Genomic DNA, 22,560 nt, shown 5'->3' with positions numbered 1-22,560 from the left:
CAGTATTCATTTATTATTTCTCACAGTTTCTGTGGGTCACAAATTTTGAAGTGTAGTCAAGATGTTGGCTGGGACTGGGGCTGCACGATCTACTTCGGACCCTTATGCCTGACAAGTTGATGCTGGCTGTTGGTTAGAGGCCTCAGTTCCTCTCCATGTGAGCCTCTTCATAGGGCTGTTCATATATCCCCATGGCTCCTTTCAGAGCGAACAACATAAGAGAGCAAAGCAGAAGTGTCAGTGCCTTTTATGATGTAGCCTCAGAAGTCATCACCACCACCTCCTCTGTATTCTTTTGGTCACACAGGTGAGCCGTGATTCAGTGGGAGAGGGAACTATACAAAGGTATAAATACCAGACGGCAAGGATTGTTGGTGGCCGTTTCGGAGACTGGCTACCACACCTAGAGCACCAAGAACGCTTTCCTAAAAAGGCACTGGGGGATCCCAAGCATCCAGGGCGTGGTAAACAAATACAGTAAGACCTGTCACTAATAATATTATTAACATCAATCTCATCATCATCATCATCATTATTATACTCTTTGACCCTAAGTTGGACCAAGAGAGGGGCAGTGACTTACCCAGCAACACAGAGGGACTCTGGGCCTAGGAGGGAGGTCTCCATCCCTCCTCCAGCATTCATACTTTCCAGCTTGAATGTTCTTCCATGTGATGCCTGAACCACGAATAGAACTTTGGGCAACTCCCAATTATCTAGTGTGAATAATTCACTCTGAGATAATCTGTGTGCCTGGCTAGCTTCTCAAATCAGCTGAGTGGATTATTCTCCTCTTTCAGTTATTCAACAGTACAAGTAATTGAGAGCTGGCATTAGAATGTGAAGGTCATGAGGTCATCTCCTATTGTTCTCAGTTAGCTCAGCCCTGCCAGTGGTGATGTTTCAGAGGAGCATGGAGGCTGTAGAGCGAGCCCAAGGGGAGAGGACAAAGGTGGTGACAGGATTCAGGGTGAAGGATGAGAGCCCTGGATTGACACGTTGGGGGAGGCAAAGCTGCTAACGGCAGAGCGGGAGAGCCAGGGAGGAATGGTTTACAAGGCACCTTTTCTCTCACCTGGGCCAGAGGGAGAGGCCCTATTGGAGTCAAGGGTCATGCTTCCCTGAGGAACTCTTTGGATTTAAATTTAACTCTGGAGTGTTTTTTGTTTTTGTTTTTGGCCGCGCCATGTGGCTTGCAGGATCTTAGTTCCCCGACCAGGGATCAAACCCAGGCCCCCTGCAGTAAAAGCGTGGAGCCCTAACCTCTGAACCACCAGGGAATTCCCAACTCTGAAATGTTAGATCTTCCTGGAGTCTTTTAAAATATGATTGACCACCCTCTTTCCTTCTATTTGCTGCTCTGTTTGGCATCAGGGGACTATATTAGGAGACTCGAGGAGCCTCTCCTTTCTGTAAAGTAGGGTCTCAACATTGAAAATAGCATGTACAGTAATGATCCATTCATATAAAAAGTAAATGAGTGGAGATTTATTTATAAATTTATAGTGCATATAAATACATAATATAAAAATCAGCTTTTATCTCTGAGGGTATGAGGAATGAGGTTATGAGATAGAGGAACTTTTCTGTTTTATACCTTTTATACTGTATGAATTTTTTTACCATGAGCTTATATCATTTTCTAATTAAAAGATACAGTGAACTTAAAACATGTAAGAGAAGTTGCTGGAATCGGCCCTTTGAATCGTTATGGTATGTAACCTTTAACTGGCTTGAGTTTTGAGGTGGACTCAACCATTTGTTCAGATCCCTTCAGCCAGGTGGCCAGCGAGACATTATTCGTGAATACCACGGCCCAGGCTCTCTTAGAGTCTTGTTCTCCTTATTGGAGCTAAACAAGAACAGATCTATCCCCAGTCACCAGTGCCTTAGCCCCGTGATTACTGTCCTCCCTCCTGCTCTTATTATTACCCCTCTCTCTTTTCCTTCCCTGAGGACGCAGGAACCATTTCCCCTGCATCTGCTAGACCCAGGGTTACCCTGAAGTTACCCACCTAGACCCCTCTTTGCTTCTGGGGGAGAGGATTAAACTCTTGATCCAGATACTATTTTGATGTATGTGGTTTGTCCAAGATCAGTAATTTTGAAGGGGGTGAGAAAGGTTAGTTGGTGTTTGAACTGTTTCTCTGAGTTAAAAAAAACAAACAACTTTCATTTAGATTGTGGCTCAAGAAAAGTTGTTTGAGCTCAGTTTGGGGTTCATAGTTACTGAGGTTCACTCCAGGTCTTCATTGGTGATTGGTTCCAGCGTGTGCTTAGGAGGGGCAGGGACAAAGTGGAGGCAGGAACTTTTTTGTCTCTGGGGCTCTTAACAGCAGCAATAAATTGTGGTGTGTGTGGAGCAGGAGCAGAGCCAGCTCAAAGAGCTCTGGGCCAGAGGGCCCATCTGTGGGCAAGCTGCTTTTCAGCCCGGCTGGAGGTTTTTACATCTGAGCCCAGCATAGCTGCATTGGGCCAGACCTTCAAACGTGGCTCCGAAGTACCACACATAGCCAGAGCATTTAGCTGCTCCATGTGGGAGCCAAGCTTCATTTTCCTGCATTTCTAGAGAAGGCCTCAGTGGCAGAAAGAACTTCGTAGCTCCGTGTTGGCCAGCATCACTGCTTAGGCAGGCCTCAGGTCAGTGATGAAGTTGTTGGGATGACTCAAGAATGTGCAGAACTTGGGAGCTGATGGCCTAAAGATGCCTCTGCTGGATCTGGCTCCCAAAGGTCCCTGTGATCTCGTGTCCCCAGCTGGCCTTAGAACAAAGGGGCCTCCTGAATATGTAGGGGTTTTGAAGCGAGCCTCATCCCTATTCTTGGCTCCTTATCAAAGATGCTGAGCTGAGGTTTCCAGGTTGCAGGGGGCAGGGGGGTGGGCGTTATTCTACGTGGTTGGTGCTATGGGAAGGAGATTCAAGTTAGCGGGTAAAGAAAACATCCAAGGAGTTGGCTGCCTGGAGGCTTTATGCTTTAGTACTGTGTGAGTTTCCTAAGTATGAAGCTGCTTGGTGTCCACACGGTCTTGTGCCTGGGCCATGGGGACACGTCTGCAAGGACGGGCTGCTGTTAAAGGGACAAGCAGCAGGCCCTTTGGAGCATTCAAAGTTGGTAGGGTCAAACTGGATCTCTGCAAGGAGGGCCCCAGCCAGACTGCTACATACCTGGGCTGACTCCCAATCTAGCCCCAAATAGCCAATTGTTATCTAGTATTATGGCTTGAGCTGGTATGAAACAGTGTGGTGAGCTGTGAAGGCTCTTGATTTATGTTGTTTTTGGTCTCTCGAAAGATTCTTCTATCTTCCTCCTTTGGAAAACATCTTCTTTCCTTTGGGAATCTCTTTATCAGAACCATGTGGTCAGGTAAGGCTGTTAATCTTTGTGACCCACCTCTTCCCTTCCCAATTAGGGCCGGTCATATGACCTGGACTAGCTATTCATAGTGCCTCCTCTGTCTGCACAGTGACTGTCCCGGGGATTGGCATGTGACACAGGGAGGACCAATCAAAGTCCTGCCCTGGAATTCCATACCATTTGAGAGGAAGAATTCTTTATGCTGGGGTTGATGTGTTTAGGGGCTACCAGTGGCCATCAGACTTATCCTTCCCTGGAGAATGCATCTTCATCTAGAGAGGAAAGCAGAGCCTAGAGCTGCAGCCTGAGAGAGGGCCTGACATGTTGCTTGAGCCTCTGGACTCAGTTGTCCTTTTATTTTTGTCATCATTTTTCATGATGGGGCCCAACAAACTTAGTTTTTTCCTTAGATGAGTCTGAATTCAGTTTTGGTCCCTCAAAAAAAAAAGAGTCCTAACTAATAGAAAACAGCTTCCAACTGATCTAACTCTTTGCTTCCAAATAGCTAACATCATGTCCAGGGAAGATGCTTCATTGCTGGGACCCTGTGCGGAACACTGTGCTTCACACACACTGGGTGCTCACTTCATGTTTCTTATGTGGGTAACGGCACCCTCACCATCTACTGCCAACCTATGGGAGGAGGGTAGAGACCTGAGCCTGGGTCTCCCAGCCTGCCTCTTGGTGTCAGTTAATCTTGTCATCCGTGCATGCATTTTTCATCTCCTTCCTCTGCTTCTGCAGAGATAAATACAATCTGTCAGTCTTGCTTTGCAGGGGACTTGCCAAACATGTCAGTGATGGGGAGTTTATCCGTCTACCTTAAGCTCCCATCTTCCATATGTAGACAGGGAACCATACTCCTGTGGCACAATGCTGTTTGCGGCTGTGAGTCTGACTATTTCCCTCTGAAATCAGGCTGTCCCCTGGTGCCCAGCTTGAGCTGGTGCTGAATTTATTGTCCCTGAAACATCAGGGCAGTGTTAGAGGTTCCTTGCCCACTGCTTCTTTCCCAGGCTACTTGTGCCAGCTGCAGGGCCCTTGTGAGGCTGTTAGGTGTCTCACTGTGGCAGATTTGTTGTTCCATATTTTTAATTACTTACTTTTACAGATCTTAGAATAAATCAAATTATCCATCTGTTATGCTACATTATGCCACTGCAGTTCATGCAATTCTTTCTCATTGTATGATATTTGTTAACTTGACCTTGCCCTCTTACAGTGTTCGTGCTCCTCTGTGTGGCTCTATGCCACCTTCTCAATGGATCCCTAGCATGTCAGTCTATTAGGGCCCCTGGCAGAGCTGACTGTGGGTAGCTCTTAGGTGGAGCAGAGGTTGGTGGAGCTTGGAGTATTGCAGAAGGAGGAGAGTGGCCAAGGAGCCACCTCTGATGCCATGCTGACCTGACATTGGTTTGGAAAGTTGGATTGTTATTAGGGTTCCAGAAATGAAAGCAGAAGTTGTAGCCTAGGTTTCTGGTCTTTAGCCAGAGGGCTGTTTTCAAGGTCAGCCAGGTGAGGTTGGGCTGAAAGGAGATGACAGTGGCCACCTGCAGACATGTCTGTGACTGCCCCGCCATGGCTGGCAAGCGGTGCCTAACATTAGGATTGAGTCAGGGCTGATCTCAGACACAGCACAAATGGAAGTTACCTATTGGAGATTGATTTCAGGAACCATGTGGAGGATCCTGGCCCCCAAATCTTTTTTTTTTTTTTTTTTCTCCTGCTGCCTAAAATTCTGTTAATACTGTTGGGAATTAATTTCTTGGTTTCTAAATACATCTCTTACCTCTCTTTGTGAGCAAATACAGATACTCCCAGAAGGGGTACCCCAGGGGTCATCGAACACCTCTACTGTATCCTTTTTCTCAAGCAGTTGGGAATGCGTGGCGATGGGGACACACAGGGAGTTGGTTAAGGAGTCGAACTAGAGGAGAAAGGGAAAAGAAGGCAAAATTTAGAACATTAACTGGGCTCTTCCCTGTGTGAGCTCTTGGAGTGGGTACGCTGCTCAGAAAGGGAGGGAGGTCATGTGTCCAACCCATCCACACACCTGGTTATGGGGCTGGACCATCTAGGCCTCGGTGTCCCAGCAGCGAAGTGACACCAAGCCAGCCTCATCCTTTTAGGCAGCTCCTACTAATTGAGTACTGGGCACTGGGCTAGACCTTCTAGAGAGTGAGGTTACAGGTGAACAGGCAGCAAGGCATAGTCCATGTCCTTGAGGGTGGTGACGGTTTAGTAAGGGAAACAGACTTTGATCAAGTCTGTTGAGTGTTATGAAGGAGAAAGGGGTCCCAGAAATGCATAGCCGGGGCCCTGTGTGGGTCAGGTGGTCAGTGAAGGTTTCTCTGAGGAGATGGTTGGAGAGAGACCTGGAGGAATAGGAACTAGCCTGATGAAGTTGGGGCCAGGGATGGGGAGTGGTGGGGGGAGGACACTCCAGGCAAGAGGCAGTAGTGAGCATTGAACGTTTGAGTTGAGAAATTCGTTGCAGGAGGAGGTCCATTTTTTGGTCCTTACATGGGGTCATTTTTAGCAGATTCCTGAATGGAAGCACTGAGGCTACTTTACTGATTCCTCGGTGCCTGGGGGACGACCTGTATGTAGCTAGATAGGCTTCTGTGAGGAGGCACTTTGGTCAGAGGCTCTGTGTTCTACTGCCTCATCCTCCAAGGTACCACAGCCCAGGGCTGGGTCTGCTACACTGGGTTGAGGACTCCTTCCCCCGCCCACCCACCCGCCTCTGGCCCAAGCCCACATAAATGGCCTTCTGACTTGGATATGGGCCCAGGTTGGAGCTCATTATGGCCTCGTGGCTGGGCCCTCCATGTTTCCTTCCAGGTAAGACCTGGCAGGCATCAAAGACTGCCAGGAACACCCCACAGGCCTTCTCCCTTAATGATCTTGCTCCCGCCCTCAGTCTGCATGGCCTCCTTAGCCAAGCTTTTCTCACCAGAGCCTCTGGTGACTTTTCACAAGCTTTTCCTCATTCCAACAAGCAGGATTCAGTGACTAATTGCTGGTATTTTTTTCCTCAAGACTATTTATATAGACTGTCATGTTGGGGGTGGGGGAGAGCAGGCTTAGGCTTGGGGGGACTGATGTTTCCTGCTACTGCCATCATTAGACGGAGGCCCATGTGGCATTGATAGCCACACTTTGTCTTTATTCTTGTATTTTTTGTCGTTTCGACATTTGGTTCTTTGAACATCTAACATCCCTCTTATGCTTCTCATCTCCTACAGAAGATTGTTGTATTTTGTCACCACTGAAGCTGTGTTTTTCTTTTGTCAGATTTCTCACTTTCTTCTTTATTGTATTTTGATCAGTGTGGCCATGTAGGTCTGGGTTTTATTGGGAGCTTTTCATCTTCTTGGCAGTGGCCCTTGGGGCCTGGGTCTTCTTGCAAAAGCTGGGCTCTGCCTTAGGCCCCTGAAGCAGGCCTTTCCTGGCCAGGGCTAGAGAGAGCCCAGCCTGTCATCTGTCCATGGACACTCTAGCCCAGTAGTTCTCAAATTTAAGCATGCGTCAGAGCACCTGGAAGGCTTCTTAAAATACAGGTTGCCAGGACCCTTCCCTCAAGTTTCTGATTCACTAAGTCTGGGTTGGGGCCTAAGAATTTTTACTTCACACTAGTTCCCAGGTGATGCTGGTACTGCTGGTCCAGAGACCACACTTTGAAAACCACTGTATTAGTATAATTCCTTCTTTACCTTGAGCCAGTGTCCAGGGTCCTAGGGACGGGAGAATAGTGCGGGACCAGGTTCCTTCTTCTTCATACTGGGTCCAGCTCTCCAAAACTAAATGATGGCAGATGTTGGCAGTGGCATCATAATATTTAAACACTTTTACAGTGCTTTCACTTGCCCTGTATCATTTGATACTCAAAGCAGTTCCCTTGGTTAAGTAGGACAGCTTCTTGACAGATAATAGAAGTAAAGTTCAAATAAGTTAAGGACTCTTTCATAGCCATTCAGCTGGTAGTTTGTGGTATAGCCCCAGTGGAATCCAGGTCTCTTAGCTCCTATTGAGCTTTCAGGCCTCTGCCACTTACTAGCTATGTGACCTTGGGAAAAAACTACTTAACTCTCTATGACTCAGTTTATTGGTTTGTAAAATGGGGGTAATAATAGTATTTGCCCCATAGAGTTGTTGTAAGGATTATGTGACTTAACATTTGGAAAGCACTTAAGAACTATTAAATGGTGGAACCCCAGAATCCATTCTCCTAATGACTGTGAGGGGCTGCCCTTAGTTTTGCATTTCTATTGTCACAAGAGACTCAGGAGAATGTACCACTACTCAACAGACAGCATTATCTTGGACAATCAGGACAGGGCTCACTCACTTTGGAAAGGTCCTTCTCTCTATGGTCTTCACTGAGGGAACTGTGGATGGCCTGTGCATCTAGGAGTTCAAGGTAGAGCTGTAGCTGCTGGGCTGGGTCAGTGTGTGAAGTCTAAGACCAGGAGGGCAAGGCAGCCAGGTCATCAGGTCACTCCTCAGGAGCTGCTGCAGTTGAGGCCCTTGAGAACTCAGCCCTGGAGTGGCCCTTCAGGGGTTAGTTTGCAAGGAGGAGAAGCTCAGTCTGCCCTTTCAGTATTTTTCTGTCTTCCTGTCTCTCCTCCACCTTCTGACAGGGGCGTGTATAGAACTAGCTGGGGATTTAAGTAGAGGGCTGGTCCTGATAATGCTAATAGTATGCAACCTATTGAACATTATGTGCCAGGCACACTTACATTGGATACCTTATTTAATCCTCCCAATGAAATAATTCTCATTTTACAGATGAAGAAGTTTGGGCAAAGATAGTTTAATTACGGTTATGCAGAAAGGAGGTCCAAGATTCAAACTCAGGTCTGTCTGGCTCCAGAGCCCGTGGTCTTTACCTTTGTGAAGCTGCCTCCTTGTATTCTACCGTGATGTTTCCCTCTGGGGTGTCATTTTCCCCCTCCCATGGGTGCCTAACCTTGGCCTGTTCCCAGTATCCTTTGCTCCTTAGCTTAGTGTCCAGGGTCCAGGACTGTGCAAGTTTTTTATTCACCTTTGTATCTTCATAGAACTTAACACAAAATCTTATACAGAGGGTGACCATATGTTCTGTTTGTGCCTCTTGTCCCAGTGCAGTAATTAATAGTGCTTTTTTTCACTCTTAAAAGTGTCCCAGTTTGGACAGTAAATTATGTGGTCACCCTACTTACACATGACTGGTTCTCCCAACCCAGGGACAGTGGCATTTTAATAGGGGACCCTGAAAGACAGAATTATCTTTAAGACTCAAAGAAACAAACCCCAGGTGGTAAAATTTTAAGCACTTTTATAGCCCAATGGGCACGAGGATTTAGACAGAGTTTCTGCTCAGCACCCCACAAACCTACCACAAAGGACTATTTCTAAGACCAGACTTGAGGTCTGTGAGGGTCACAAAGCCAATCAGATCTATCAAGACAAGAGTCCCACTGTGGCTTCATAGAAGTGTCTGACAAGCCAGGCCAGAAAAGGGGAGGAAGTGCAAAAAGCTTACACTTTCCCACTTCTCCCAGACAAAAGAGCCCCAGCCTAGCATTTGGCTGTCCACAAACCCCTTAGCCTTCCTGCAGGAAAGAGCTAACTGGGGTTGGTCTGTTCCACTGTGCTGAACTCAAGCCCTGGTGGGAGCCTGGGCTCTGTGTCCCAGTGCTTTTTTGTCTCGGGTTCTGCTCATCTCTGGCTCTACCCCTATACCCTGGACATGGGGCCATGCCCAACCACAGCCTTGGTATGTGCAAGTCACATTCCAGACTGCGCCTTTGCCCCATTTGCAGGCAGCTGAAAACTGCTGTGCATATGTCAGTTCACACTTGAACTGGTTTAATGTTTTTTTCTTTTAAGTTGCAATCTAAAATTCAGCCAGACAGGCTTTAATGAGCACTAAATCGTCAAGCCTTTTGTTTCCCTTGCTATTCAAGCCATAGAGATTTTGTGTTTGATTCAGCAACAATTGCTGATTCTTAAACAAACCATTTACATTTTTGACATTAACTATTTTATGAGTGTAACTTTTTCATTGGCATTAGAATGATCGCAACAGAAGGCCTTTTAATGACTTATTAGTAAAAGTTAAAAGGGTCTGTGGAAGGTGATTCTTAACGTTTTCTTTGAAGAAAAAAAAAGTAGATTTTTATCTGAATTCACTTGGGTAATACATGCAGACTTTTAGCCTTTCTCCTCCTAGCTGAGTGACTTTTGATCTTGTTGAGGTCATTCTTCCTGGACACCCTCCTGGTCAAGCCCTCCATTTTTCAGATTACACCTAATATTGAAGCCACCCTCTTGCACAGTTACTTGTCTAATAGAGTGCCTCTCTGCATGTTTCTGTCGGCTGTTAATTTTGTCTAATAGGGACAGGAACTATTTTCATTCTTTGCTCTGGCCTTAAGATGCTTAGCTGAAGACCCTGTGCACTCTGGGCCCAGTCAGCATTTGTCGACCAGCTGACTGGACAAAGAGCCTCAGACAAATAGCATGCTCACAAACGAAACCATCCATCATTCTGTCTCCAGAAGCTGTGAGTAATTGGGGGTTTTCTCCAGTGTTTGAAGATCTCCACAGAATGGGAAGTCTTCACTTTCCTTTTAGGCCCCCATTCCAGTGTCTGATGAGTCAGGTGTAAAGGCTTTGGGCAAGACCAGGCCTCCCAGGTTTGTTTCTGCATCAGGGAAGCTCTGTGTCCTTCTTAACCTGGAGGAGACCTGGTGAGCCCTGAGCCTGGCTGGGGAGTCAGCAGACCCACTCTGTTCGATTTTCTCCTGTGTTACAATGTGACAGAAGTGTCTAGGAGCAGGAAACCCATGCTCAGTCAAGCCATGAGATCAGCCACATGAAATGGTGCTGGCCAAGGAGGCCATGTTGATCCACCCCCATGGAAAACCAGGAGCCTGGGTGCTGTTCTTGTCTCTCAGAACTAGAAGTAATTGTTCGCAAAGATCTTTCCAAATACCAATGATGCAAAGTATTTGGATGGTTCACCATATTGTTTACCATATTTAAACTGTCAGAAACCTTAAATATCTAAGCAGAACCTTAGCAAACAAAGGATATTTTGGGGACTTGTTATGTATGTTGCACAGCAGAGAGACTTGTAGTCTATACTACTTCCAAATCCTGGAAATGAAGCATTTCAATGTTGTCATTTTCTGCTACAGACCATCCCACGGTCGTTGCCTTTCCTTTTGCTATTGAGAGATGGCTCATTCGTAAACATTTCTACAGTTGTGTGGCAAAAGCAAAATAGGCCTTGCTTGATTCCATTGGCTCTGATTGAGGAGATGAGGAGGTTGGAAGGAAAACTGAGTGATTTCCCAGCACATGTCTCAGAACTCCTGAGAGCAAGATTTGAGTGAGTAAGGAAGTTCCTTCCTGAGCCACTAAAGGCTTATTGAGAAGGTGTATTGCCTGCAGCTTGGAACAAGGATTGGCCAGGTGATTTCCCTGGGGCCCTCATACCCTGCTAGACCAGCCTGCTCTGCTCTCCCTCAGCCTTTGGCACCTAGGGGGATAGTTTTACCTCCAGCTAGTATAGAGGACCCAAACTAACACCCTCTCTGTGTTCTCTAATAAACTTGATAAATCTCACTGTGAAAAATCTCCCATATGTTTTAGCCTGAATTTTCTTCTGCTTAACCTTGTTGACCCCACCTTGCTTCCCTCAAACTGTCTGAGACAATTACTGGGAGATGTTTGTTGAATAATTATAGGCCACAGATAATTTCTCTTTAGCTCTCTGTCTTCCATGTTCCCCACTCTGTGGCCTCCCTTTAGCCAGTTCTAATTAGCTTCTTTGATCCTTCCTCCCTGTCTCTCCCTCTAGCTTGTTAATTACATTTCTCCCCCATGAATTCTTCCTGTACTGGCTTTGCCTATCTAGCCAGAGGAGCTGAGAATGAGAATGTAGGGCCACTCAGTGGGAGGTGGTACATTCTTCTTTGTCCCCTACCACAGGTGACCCCTTCCACTTCTGAGAAGCCTGAAAACCCAGGCACTCTGCCTTTCTTAGCAGAAAGGTAAAAATAGTAATTTTCATTAAAGAGTATAATATGTTATGATAAAAATAACTATTATTTGAATGCCTGGTGTTTGTCAGGAAGTGTGCTAATCTCTATATATTATCACACTTCATCCCCACAACAATCTCATGAGATACATATTATTAATCCCCATTTTATAGATGAAGAAACTGAGGTCCAAAGAGGTTCAGTAACATATTGCAGTCATACAGCTTGAAAATGCTGGAACTAGGACTTGAACTCAGGTCTCTCTGACTCCAGAGCAGCTCTTATTCAGTAGTTTGCTTACTGAGTTTGGGCTTTGCGGTAAAACAAAAGTCCGGATCACTGGCTCTTAGCCCACCAAAAAACAGACACACCCTGGGATAAGATGTCAGCTATTTACCCTCAGTGTAGAAGAGGCTTTTTTTTTTAACATCTTTATTGGAGTATAATTGCTTTACAATCTTGTGTTAGTTTCTGCTGTATAACAAAGTGAATCAGCTATACATAAACATATATCCCCATATATCCTCCCTCTTGTGTCTCCCTCCCACCCTCCCTATCCCACCCCTCTAGGTGGTCACAAAGCACTGAGCTGATCTCCCCGTGCGCTGCAGCTGCTTCCCACTAGCTATCTATTTTACATTTGGTAGTGTACATATGTCCATGCCACTCTCTCACTTTGTCCCAGCTTACCCTTCGCCCTCCCCGTGTCCTCAAGTCCATTCTCTACGTCTGCGTCTTTATTCCTGTCCTGCCCCTAGGTTCTTCAGAACCTTTTTTTTTTTTTTTTAAGATTCCATATATATGTGTTAGCATACGGTATTTGTTTTTCTCTTTCTGACTTACTTCACTCTGTATGACAGTCAGAAGAGGCTTTTTGAATTGAGATTATAAAACTTGGTGCAGAAGCAAGTTGGTGTGGCGCTATAGGTCTTGCGGGAAACCTTCTGCAGAAAACAAGACTCTCATCAATTCTTGAATTGCTTTAATTCTTAACTCACTTTTCTGACAGTTTTATCTCTCAGAAGATTAAGGAAAAGGGCTTCACTGAAATTGTATTCTGAGCATCACGAAGGATTTGTTTGGTGAAGTGAAGGTGTTGGAAACTTTAGCAGAAAGCGGCTGTGTTTGGAGAAGCCAAGGGAAATGCAGAACTCTGAGTTTTGGGGAAAGCAGATTTTAGAAGGTCCAGGAAAAAGTAGATATGTTGTTTGGGCTAGAACTTTGAAGGGAAGTATGACTCATAGTCTGAACAATGAAATGTGCTTAATACAGTCACAAGTGATTACTGCAAGGAACAGAGAGGAGACACCAAAACAGACCAACAAGGCCGCATGGGGAGCTCTTAGAGTTGAGCTTTTGTCTGAGAGATGATAAAGGGGCCTATAACTGAGGACAAAGGTGTAGATCTCTGAGAACACTGTCAGGAATACTAGGTGGGTGGAACCTGGGATGCTTAGAGCAAAGGACCTGCCTGAGCAGTTACTGTTCAGAGTGAGAGGAATGGCAGGGAAGGCGTTGGGCCAGCTGCTTCAGTCAGGTGATTCAGTGTAGCAGGTGACAGGGCATCACCATCCTCTCTTCTATTTTGCTTCTAACTTCTCTTTTAAGAAGGATGGCCTTCCCTCCAGAAAGAGTAAAACAAACATGGCTAAGAAGAACTTCAGCCCAAAAGTGTGAGGAAGGAGAAGAGCCACTTGCTTCTTAAAATTAGTTAGGGTCTGAAACATCAAATGAAAACTTAATGATATCATCATGAGACCTGTGCATGTGTGAATGTTTAAGCATCATTGAGAGAGGAGTAAGGAGACAGGATGGTAACTGTTTTGCTTTTCAAAATAACAAGGCAAGTTTTTGAGACTTCATTTATGGGCATTTTTAAAGAGAGGTGATCTCTTGGAGCTAATGTGGGTTCCATGAAAATAGACTGATTTAAAGCTTAATATCCCTTCCTTCCTCCTGCCCTTCCTTCTACAGAATAGTACATCCATCTTACGCATACCACTTGATGACTTTTTTGAAGTGAACATACCCATGTAACTACCACCCGAGTCAAGAAATAGGGTTTTATCAGCACCCCAGAAGACTCTCGTGCTCCCTCCTAATTCTAATTTCTTTTTTCAGGAAGATTTGCCAACCTAGAAGATTAGACCAACGTTATAGACAAAGAGGGAATCTGCATTTCAGAAGCATTTGTCAGAATCTCATGATAATCTAATAGGTCAGATAGAGAAATTGATGATCAAGTAGCTACAAATCCGCATGTCTTTAACAATCAGACCTAATAAAGGTTTGTTTATAAGTGGTTAAGTGTCAACAGAGCCTTCACTGTAGTGATGTGCCAAAGAGCTCATGTCAGACTCTGCCTGTCCAACCTGCGTTCAGGTTCTCATGTGAGGGCATGGGGGCAGATGACACAGATTCAGAAGGGATAACCAACATGTTAGACAGAGAGAATGAAGATCCAGAAGAATAGTGACAGGCTAGGATGAAGGGCCCAGATAGCAAAGAAACATTTAAAATTTTATTATTCAATTTTTAATTTTATAAATAACCCATATTTGTTTTTTTGTTTTTTTTAAAGTCTTACCACACAGGAACAAAAGTATGGTGTCAGTCCACCGAATCATTTGTAACTTGTTTTTACCTTCTCTACTTGTATTCAGAGCCATGTTGGAGAACACTTGACTCATCAGAGGGTGATATGAGCAGCCTGCAGGGATTTGACCTAGGCAGGCCCAGTGTTGAGTCAGTTTTGTGACACTACTGCCAAAAACCTAGATGTGCCTCAGGTATTAGGGGCAGATGACCTTGGGGCAGAGTGGCTGGGACCACTGAACTCTGGAGGGGTTGGCCCAGGGGGAGCCCTGTGGGTAGGTGTGAATACCACCTCTGCAGGGATACGTCAGTACATGGGGCAGTGTCCCATAGAGCATTGTCAAGAAGGCAAAGGATTTCAGGAGTCACACGAAGAATGACTGCTGGATCCCATGAGGCTAGATTTGTGAGAGGGGATCTTTCTCTGGACATTTGGCTTCTAAGGTTCAGAAGGGCTGACCTGTCAGGGCAGGTTCAGGTGACTCTCTCTACTTTGAGAGGGCAGATTGGGACCAGTGGATATAAGCTTCATGAAAGCAGATTTTAGCTCGGGAACAGAAGACATTTTTCTAGCAGTTGGAAGAGTTTAAAGCTAACGTAAGGGTGAGCCTCCCTACTGCTGTAATCTTCAACCTGGCAGCCAGTTATCAGACATGCTGTACTGGATAAAAGGTTGGGCATTGGATCTAGTTATCCCAAATGCTGGTCCTCAGATCAGTGCCAGGCCTCCTGGTAAGGCTTATGTGAAGCATTTGTGAAAAATCAGGTGTTTAAGCCCTATCTTCTGAGACTGTGATTCAGTATGTGTAGGGTAAGGGTTAGAATCTGTTAGAATTTTCAGAAAGTGCCCAAAGTGCTCCTTGGAGAAATGGCTTATTCCACAGCAGGTGTAGGAAAAGTACTATATCTTGTACAAGAACATCTTGTGCCAGAAAGTATGGAGGTGCTCAAAGAATGATGGAAATGTGTCAAAAAGACACAGAAACCAACATGAAAAGGCTCTATTTCTTTTTTTCAGATTTATTCAGGTATATTTTACATAATCGTAGAACTGGATTATAACCCATAGATTAAATAAGAATCCATACTGATATAAATGAATGAATAAGTGAGGAAGAAGGAAAACTTCTTTTAGGTAGAGTGCCAACAAATACAGATAGAAGCAATGATGGAGTTTGAATATCATCCTTTGACAAACATCATGGTATTAATTATTTTAAATAAGAATTACTGATGAATGCCAGAACTAACGGGTGAAAGTTTGATGAGGAACAGGCTGTCTTCATATCTTAAAGAGTCTCCTCACAAAATATTTATCAATTCCAAAGGGACAAATAGTATCTTTATAGTGGAGAAATCTGGCAGACACCACCATGATCAAGTAATCAAAGTGAACACAGCCACTTGTGAGCCTGAATGACATCATGTGCCTCCTGATATGATGCACCGAGAAAGACAAGACATTGCTTTTGTGGCATTCTTGCCAACCGACACTACCTCAATCTAATCAGGAAAAAACATCAAGTTCAGGCTGAGAGACATTCTACAACTGGCCTCTTCAAAACTGTCAATGTAAAAAAAAAAACTGTCAATGTAGTGAAAGACAAAGACAGGCTAAGGAAGGGTGTGTCAAGGTTAAAGGAGATTCAAAGACATGCTTCTCAGTTCATCATGTAAGTCCTGGATTGGACCTTGGACCAAAATTATATTTCTAAAAAGGATATTTTTGGGGCAGTCGGCAAAATCTGAATATCTGTAGATCATGTGTCAATGTTAATTTCCTGATTTTGATAACTGTACTGTGGTTATGTTCTTAGGAAATACACACTTGATACATTTACAGGTAAAGTTGCATCAAATCTGCAACTTACTCTCAAATGTTTCAGAAAAAATGTATAAACATAGAGAGAGAAAATGAGAAAGCAAATGTAGTAAAATGTTAACAGGTGACTCTTGATAGGAGTCTTTTTTTATTTTGCAACTTTTCTGTAGGTTATTTTTCTGTATAATTTTCTGTAGTAGTTTTTAAGTGCCCAGTCTGAAATGATTTAAGGGAGGGGGAAATTGCCCAAGGTGATTGTGATGCAGAGCTATGTTTGAGAGCTACCAGATGTCAAGAAGATTCTTCAGTGCCCCTTCCTCTGAGGCCCCTTTGTCTCTCCAGAGGTAGGAAGATTATCATTCTGTGTGTTGGTGTCTGGAAAGAGGTTCTAGAGATACTGTTGTGAGCTTTATCATTGTGGTGAACTGTGGGTGTCCCACATTTGCTTACATGACTGGCATCTGGTTGGGGACTGTATTTGAATGGGTCCAGTGATTCTCCTTCTTTTCTCCAGTGTCCATATAGAACTTCTGAGGGGCCTAATGTGGTTCCCACCATAGTCAGGTGGTATGAAGCTCGTAACAGGCTGGATGTTTTGTTTCTCCTGGGGGCTTCACTTCCATGTGGAAGAGTTGTACGTGGCATTTATTTTTTTGGTGAACCTATTCTGTTTTTATTTAAGTTGCTAACTGTCCACATCTTGATTAACAGATGCTTAACCCTATTAATCCCTAGATGGCAGGCTACTATAGATCCCTAATGAACCTATTTCAGGAGTACACATCCTGCAAGTCCTTGTGTTTCACAGGTGATCAAGGCCACACGCTAGGGCACAAACAAGGTGAGGCCATCGGAGAAGGAATCTTTCTCTCTGGGCAAGAAGATGAGCATGCACAGTGTCATCAGTCAGGATCACAAATGATTAAGCCTGCGGTGTGCCTCCTTTCCCTACTGCACAGCATCTTCGCAGAGAGCATTTCAGAACAATGGCAGCTTTTTCTTCTGTTATTAAGACAGAAGAAATAATAATTGTGCTACTTAGAAATATTGCAAGGATTCATGAGAGGGCACGTACCCCATTTGTCCCATGTCCCCAGTGTGCCGTGGACAAGCCTGATATCTAGGTTTGGACTGAAACTCCGGATGACACAGGCTCTGCACCAGGGGTTTCACCTTAGTATTTCCTCAGCCCCTATCGAACCAGTCAACCTAATCCTTATTTCCCGTCTTGAAGCTCTGCCTTTTTGTTTTCCTCCTTTTCCACTGATTCAAACTCCCTTTTTAGCCCTTGTTGTTCTGATTCACCTGTGCGCAGGATTTCTGTGCATTTCCTGTTTCTGTGCACACACCCTGGTGCCAGCAGTGCCTGCTTCATGGCCCTGTGCATCGCAGAGGACCCCACGCTGAAAAGGGCCTGTGTTTGATTTAATGCTCTGCCCTCACCATCTTGAAATTCCTAATAGTTTTAGAACAACTAAATGTTCACATTTTCATGAACATTATGTAGTGAGTCCTGAGTGACAGGGAAGGAGGAGGGCAGCTTCTGAATCTGAAGTGGGCAGCATTCTCATGAGCCCCCTGGCCACCCTGAGATCAGCTCTACCACCTCCTCAATGCCCCCTAGACACTTGCTCAGCTTGGTTAGCTGAAATATGACCTCTGACCCTTGGCATATTGCCCACATCGGTCACCCTGACCCAGAGCATTTGGTTTCTGCAAATGCAATCACTTCCATTTCTGCGTGCACCCCGCCCGCCCCCCGCCGCCAAGATTAACAGAGTAGCAGCTGCTGCCATCCCTCTGCACACAGACAGCTGACTCGCCTGCTGATTGTGAACATCCCAGTAATCCAAGTGCTAATGGTATTTATTCAGTCCAGCCAGCTTAGCCCTGAACAAGGTTTATTCTCATTTATCTCATTGGAGACGAGCTACGTCCTTAATATCCTTCTGTTGACTTTGAGCACACCAGCGCCACTGATGTTGCTGAGAGGCGTGCCAGGCCCCTGCCCTTCCAACTCACTCAGATCCCCAGCTGTCAGGACACCCATCTTCCAGCCAGCAAGACACCCCCACCCCCACCCCCACCCTCAGGCGTGGGCCACAGCTCCGGTCCTGAGTCTGTAGGCTAGGAGGGGGAATGAGGCCAGCATACATGTGCCTGGGGCATCTGGGCTGAATAAAAGCAGTGTTCTCAAGGATATGGTCTGGCCTCTTTGTGTAGCAAACCCACTATAATTATAATCTTCCAGTCACAATGTATTGTCTAGCATTTTGGCACTCGTTAGCTATTCTATCTTTAACTCAAGGTAGTTTTAGCTCTGCCTCACAGGTGAAGAAACTGAAGTGAAGGGACTTGCCCAAGGTCATCAGCCATTGTTTACAGGATTCTCACCAAGAGTTCTCCAGGCTTTTGCCCTGGCACATTCTGTAGACCTCACTCTGAGCTATTTTGGGCATTTCTTCCCCCAAAACATAGCAGTGAGCATTGAGAGCCCAAGGCTGAGCTGCCTGGAGAGAGAGGGGTTCTGAGAGCATGTTGGTGTCTGCCCCTCTAGGGCAGATTGCTCAAGAAAAGCCCTTCTCTGCTGTGCCTGCCTGGATGGACTGAGTGCCATCTGGAAATGCTAGCCTGGTTTTTCCTACCCTCCTGCTGTGTTTCCTCAGCCTCTTTGACTGGGTGGCACTAAAAGGCTTTTTTCGGAAGGGTATTGTATGGAACCCCTGATGTGTCTGTGGAGCCACTGAAGCCCTGAAGCCTGGGATAGAGCTCAGAGTTACGTGGGTTCCCTCATTTAAGCTAGTCAGGGTGTAGGCCCAGGGCTGCTAAGGCTGCACTTGGCCACACTCAGCCACAGGCCCACATTTGGCCCATGGTCCTGCTCTACTTACCCAAGTTTTCAGGACTCTGCTGCAGGTGAAAAAGTAGATTCATTGCCTTATGAAAGTGATTTTCGCAAGTGGCAAAAGGCACCAGGCTTTCCCTTTTTCTCTCTGGTTTACTTCTCCTGTGTTTGAGTTCTATTCTTTCCTACTCTAAATGGCTTCCCTCCATGGGGATGGTTTGGGTTGGGACCTGCCCCCTCAGGACCACAAGGAGTGGAAGAGGCAGCCATCAGTGGAAGGGAAGAAAGGGGTGTCAGTGCCTGGTGAGGAAGAAAGGATGCTGGGCAGATACCGACACACACCGCGTAACAGAGTCGGCCTGACCTGGGAATGGTGGGCTATGCCTGGCTCAGAGTGTCCCTCCAGCTCATCTCCCACCCCGGGGTCACTGTCCTGAGGCAGGCCCTTCTCCTGGGCCCTCTCTTGTGTTTGTATGCCCTAGAAGTGCTTGTTTCCAACTCCCCGTTTTGCCTTGCGTGTGTTGAGGAAGGAGAAGCAGGAGCAGGTTCCACTTGCTGGGCAGGATATGGGTCCTGTGTCTCCCCATCCTCAGTCGCAGCCTGACCTGCCCTTGTGTCAGGAGTCAGCTGCACTCCTCAGCCCCGTTTTCTATGATTCTTCAGGGCAGCCTTCCACTGAATGGTCTTCTTGCCTCTCTGTACATGCTCATGCTGTTCCCTGAGCACATGCCTGTCGTCTGGTGCACAGGCTGTCTTCCTCACTTGTACTCCAGTCTTCTGCAGTCTCTCTTCTTCCAGGCAGCCCTCCTGGCTCTTCCAGACCAGACTTTCTTATTCTTTCTCTGAACCCCCACAGACCTTAGGTTCAGAGCCACCTGGTACGGCCTAAAGTTACATAGCCGTTCATTTATTCACTCTGAAACCTGTAAGTAGGATATGGTGGTGTGGTGTCTCTCCTATGTGTGGAGCCTGGCTTGTTGAGTGTTGAGTGGCAGAGAACAGGCTGAGTGTCCCCAAGGATCTGTTCTGCACATGGGGCTTCTCTGAGCAACTGCCTGGCCAGTGCCTTGCCTCTAGATCTTTCCTAGGACAGTGCTTTCTGGCCCTTTCTAACTCACATCGGGGCTCTGATGGACAAAAATGCTGGGGAAGCCATATCTCTTCTTGGCTTTTGGCATCTTTTGTTTACTCCCATTGGCTTATTCTTTCTCTGGAGGATCCTAGGAACTTGCCTACACAGTATGTGCCCTCCCCTTTTGCCCCTGGTAGTTTGTTTTATTGTTTGTGCTGTGGTTCCCTTTGGGGTTTGAGTCTTCTCTCCCCTTCTACCAGGTGAAACCTGGGTGGGCAGAGTCCCAGTATTCTTCATGTCTCTCCCCTCTCCCAATACTGCCCAAGTTGGTGACAGGGCTGCTACTCTGGGAGCTGCTTAGGCTGGGTCTCCTTGGAGGCCCCTCTGCTCCTGAGCTCTGAGCTTGTCTTTCCGGGTTAGCCAGGTGATTGTTTCTGTGTCTTGTTCTCAGCAGATCTGTAGACAAGGATGAAGCTTCACGTGACGTCTTTGGAGGGCCTTGTCTGTGCCGCTCTGCAGGCCCACTGGGGATGGGGCTCCTAGGTGCTATTCCCTGAGGCTGATGAGATGTTGGGCCTCACAGCCCCGCTTCCTTGGGAGGCTGCATTTGACGTTTGTGTGAATTTCTCAGCGTGGTCAACTTCTTTTCCTAGACCCTGCCTGTTGTGGGTGAGCGTTCCTCAGACACATGACGGCAGAGACAGCCCTAATTAACTCACGCTTTGATGAAGCAGCTGCCTTTCTCAAGTTGGGGGAGCAGGGGGCAGGGGAGAGGCTCAGCTCCATACTCCGTGCATTGGCGCCCACCTGCCTGTCTGGAGAGGAGCTGTCAGCCTTCTTCCCCAGGGACCCCAGTGCATCTCCAGGCTGCTCCTCAGACACAGGTGAAGTTGCAGTGGGAAAGGCTGGCACCCACCCTGCGCATCCTTTTGCAGAGAAGATGCAGAGGGATGCAGGCGCCTCCCATTTTACAGCAGGAAAACTGGCTCCATGTGCTAAGTCTGCTTCGAACCTTGAAGCTGGTGCCTGGTAGGAGTAGTGGGTGGACCATCAAGGACTCACTTGGGCCCCATTACCGTACCATCTGGCCAGCTTGTATGGGGTGCCTGCTGTGTGCCAGGCCCTCTCCTGTGAGCAGCAGTGTGCTCTCTCTCTTGTTACCTGCCTCCCCTTTTCTCTGGGTTTTGGACCAGGAATCGACTCTCTGATTTGTCTGTACTCTGCCTTACTCTCCAAGATGTTCTGAGGGCCCCCTGCTAAGATTGGGGGTTAGGAGAAACAGGTGCTTTTTGGGTCTCCAGGGTACTTTGTGGTGGCCATGCTAAGATAAGGCAGCCAGAGCCCAGAAGAGACTGGGTGCCCTCTGTGTGCTTGCTGTCTGGGTGAGGGTGACAGCCACTGTCTCACCTCTGGTCCAGCCTTTCCACTTGCTACTGGTCTCAGGCTTTTTACATGCCTGCCACCTTTCTTTTCTGAGGCCTCATAAGCTGCTGATGAGGGAGTCTTGACCTTCATCGAAGGCCTAACTACACAGATCCCTGCACTTGGCACTTGCTCCTTAATTCATCATCAGTTTGATCTTAGAAAGTAAGGGGTTCCCAGCCATGTCCCTGTCTGGCACCCTGCCCTAGAGGAGGTCTCACCCTCCAGGACCCCCATCCTTTCATCCATGAGCGCTTTGCCTGAAATATTTGTGTGAAGCTCATCACTCTTTCTCTAGCCCAGAATGGGGACTGGAGTTCCAGAGGCAGCTCTGGGTTCTTTGTGTTTCAGTATTGCCCGTTTGTTGGTTGATGCAGTCACGGTTGTACACGTATGTTGCTTCATTCACTCCTTACTGTCCAGGGCCCTATGCCATGGCAGACCCTGTGCTGAGTGCTGAGATACAGGGACAATCATAGTAGCTGCTGTCACATAGTGGAGAGTCCAGCAGGGAGGCAGCTGGGTTGGTCCTATTTTGGGATCTACTCAGGGATGCAAAAGCTCCCTGGATATTGTTCTTTCTGCCTGCCTCCCTCCCTCCCATAAGTGTTTACTCCATACTGTCTGTGTGCTCCACCCAGGAGGGGAGAGAGAGGAAGGGGTCCCTGGCCCTGGAGCTCCACACCCTGAAGGGAACAGATCGTTAGTGATTCCCCAGAGTGTGATGCACCTGGGATCATGGAAGGGGGAAGCACGTAAGGCTGGCTTGAGGAGCGTGGAGGAAGGCTTTCCATAGGAGGGACACTGAAGTAGCACCTTTAGCATCAGAGGGATCTTAAAATGGTAGAGGTGATTTCCGTTCCCAGATCACCCCAGCCCATTGGCTGATAGGGAGTGGACACTGGCCTGGGGCCCTTGGCCCTGTTGTCTGTGCCATAGGCCATTGTACCCAGGTGAACCTACACCAGTTTGTTTCTGTTTCCCCACATAAGTTCCAGGTTGTCCGGAGTGGGAACACCCCCTGTGCACCTTGTTCCTCCCCAGGGATGGCTGCTGTGGTGGTAGCCCTCTTACCTGGGTTGGGCCCAGGGGCGTACCCCCAAGTTGGTGAGTAGGTGCAAAGTCCTGCTTTCCTGTGCTTCCCCCTCCAGCAACCCAAAGGTCCAGGTGGAAGCCATTGAGGGAGGAGCCTTGCAGAAGTTGCTGGTCGTTCTGGCCACGGAGCAGTCTCTCACTGCAAAGAAGAAGGTACGTTTCTGCTGCCTTTTTCCCGCCCAGACCCCAGCACACCTGTGGAGCCTAAAAGGCGAGGGTCCCTTTCCAGGTTGTACACGTCACCCTTAGGGGCCTGAGTGGCCATCCGCTGGGTGGCGTAGGGGGAGAGGTCCCCTTCACCTAAAGCAGCACAGCAA

General features: G+C 46.9%; 1 protein-coding gene across 6 annotated transcripts in view; it reads left to right on the top strand.

Annotated features, from left to right (window-relative positions):
* Window positions 1–22,560, top strand: part of SIL1 (SIL1 nucleotide exchange factor) — a 306,671-nt gene that overhangs the window by 279,167 nt on the left and 4,944 nt on the right. For all 6 annotated transcript variants that reach the window (XM_061189660.1, XM_061189659.1, XM_061189656.1 and 3 more), the window contains one exon: window positions 22,300–22,396. In XM_061189660.1, the coding sequence (XP_061045643.1) occupies window positions 22,300–22,396 (97 nt within the window). The remainder of the gene's footprint in view (window positions 1–22,299; window positions 22,397–22,560) is intronic.

Source organism: Eubalaena glacialis, chromosome 4, assembly GCF_028564815.1.
Source record: "Eubalaena glacialis isolate mEubGla1 chromosome 4, mEubGla1.1.hap2.+ XY, whole genome shotgun sequence".
Classification (NCBI taxonomy): domain Eukaryota; kingdom Metazoa; phylum Chordata; class Mammalia; order Artiodactyla; family Balaenidae; genus Eubalaena; species Eubalaena glacialis.
This window is presented reverse-complemented; position numbering and strand designations above follow the sequence as displayed.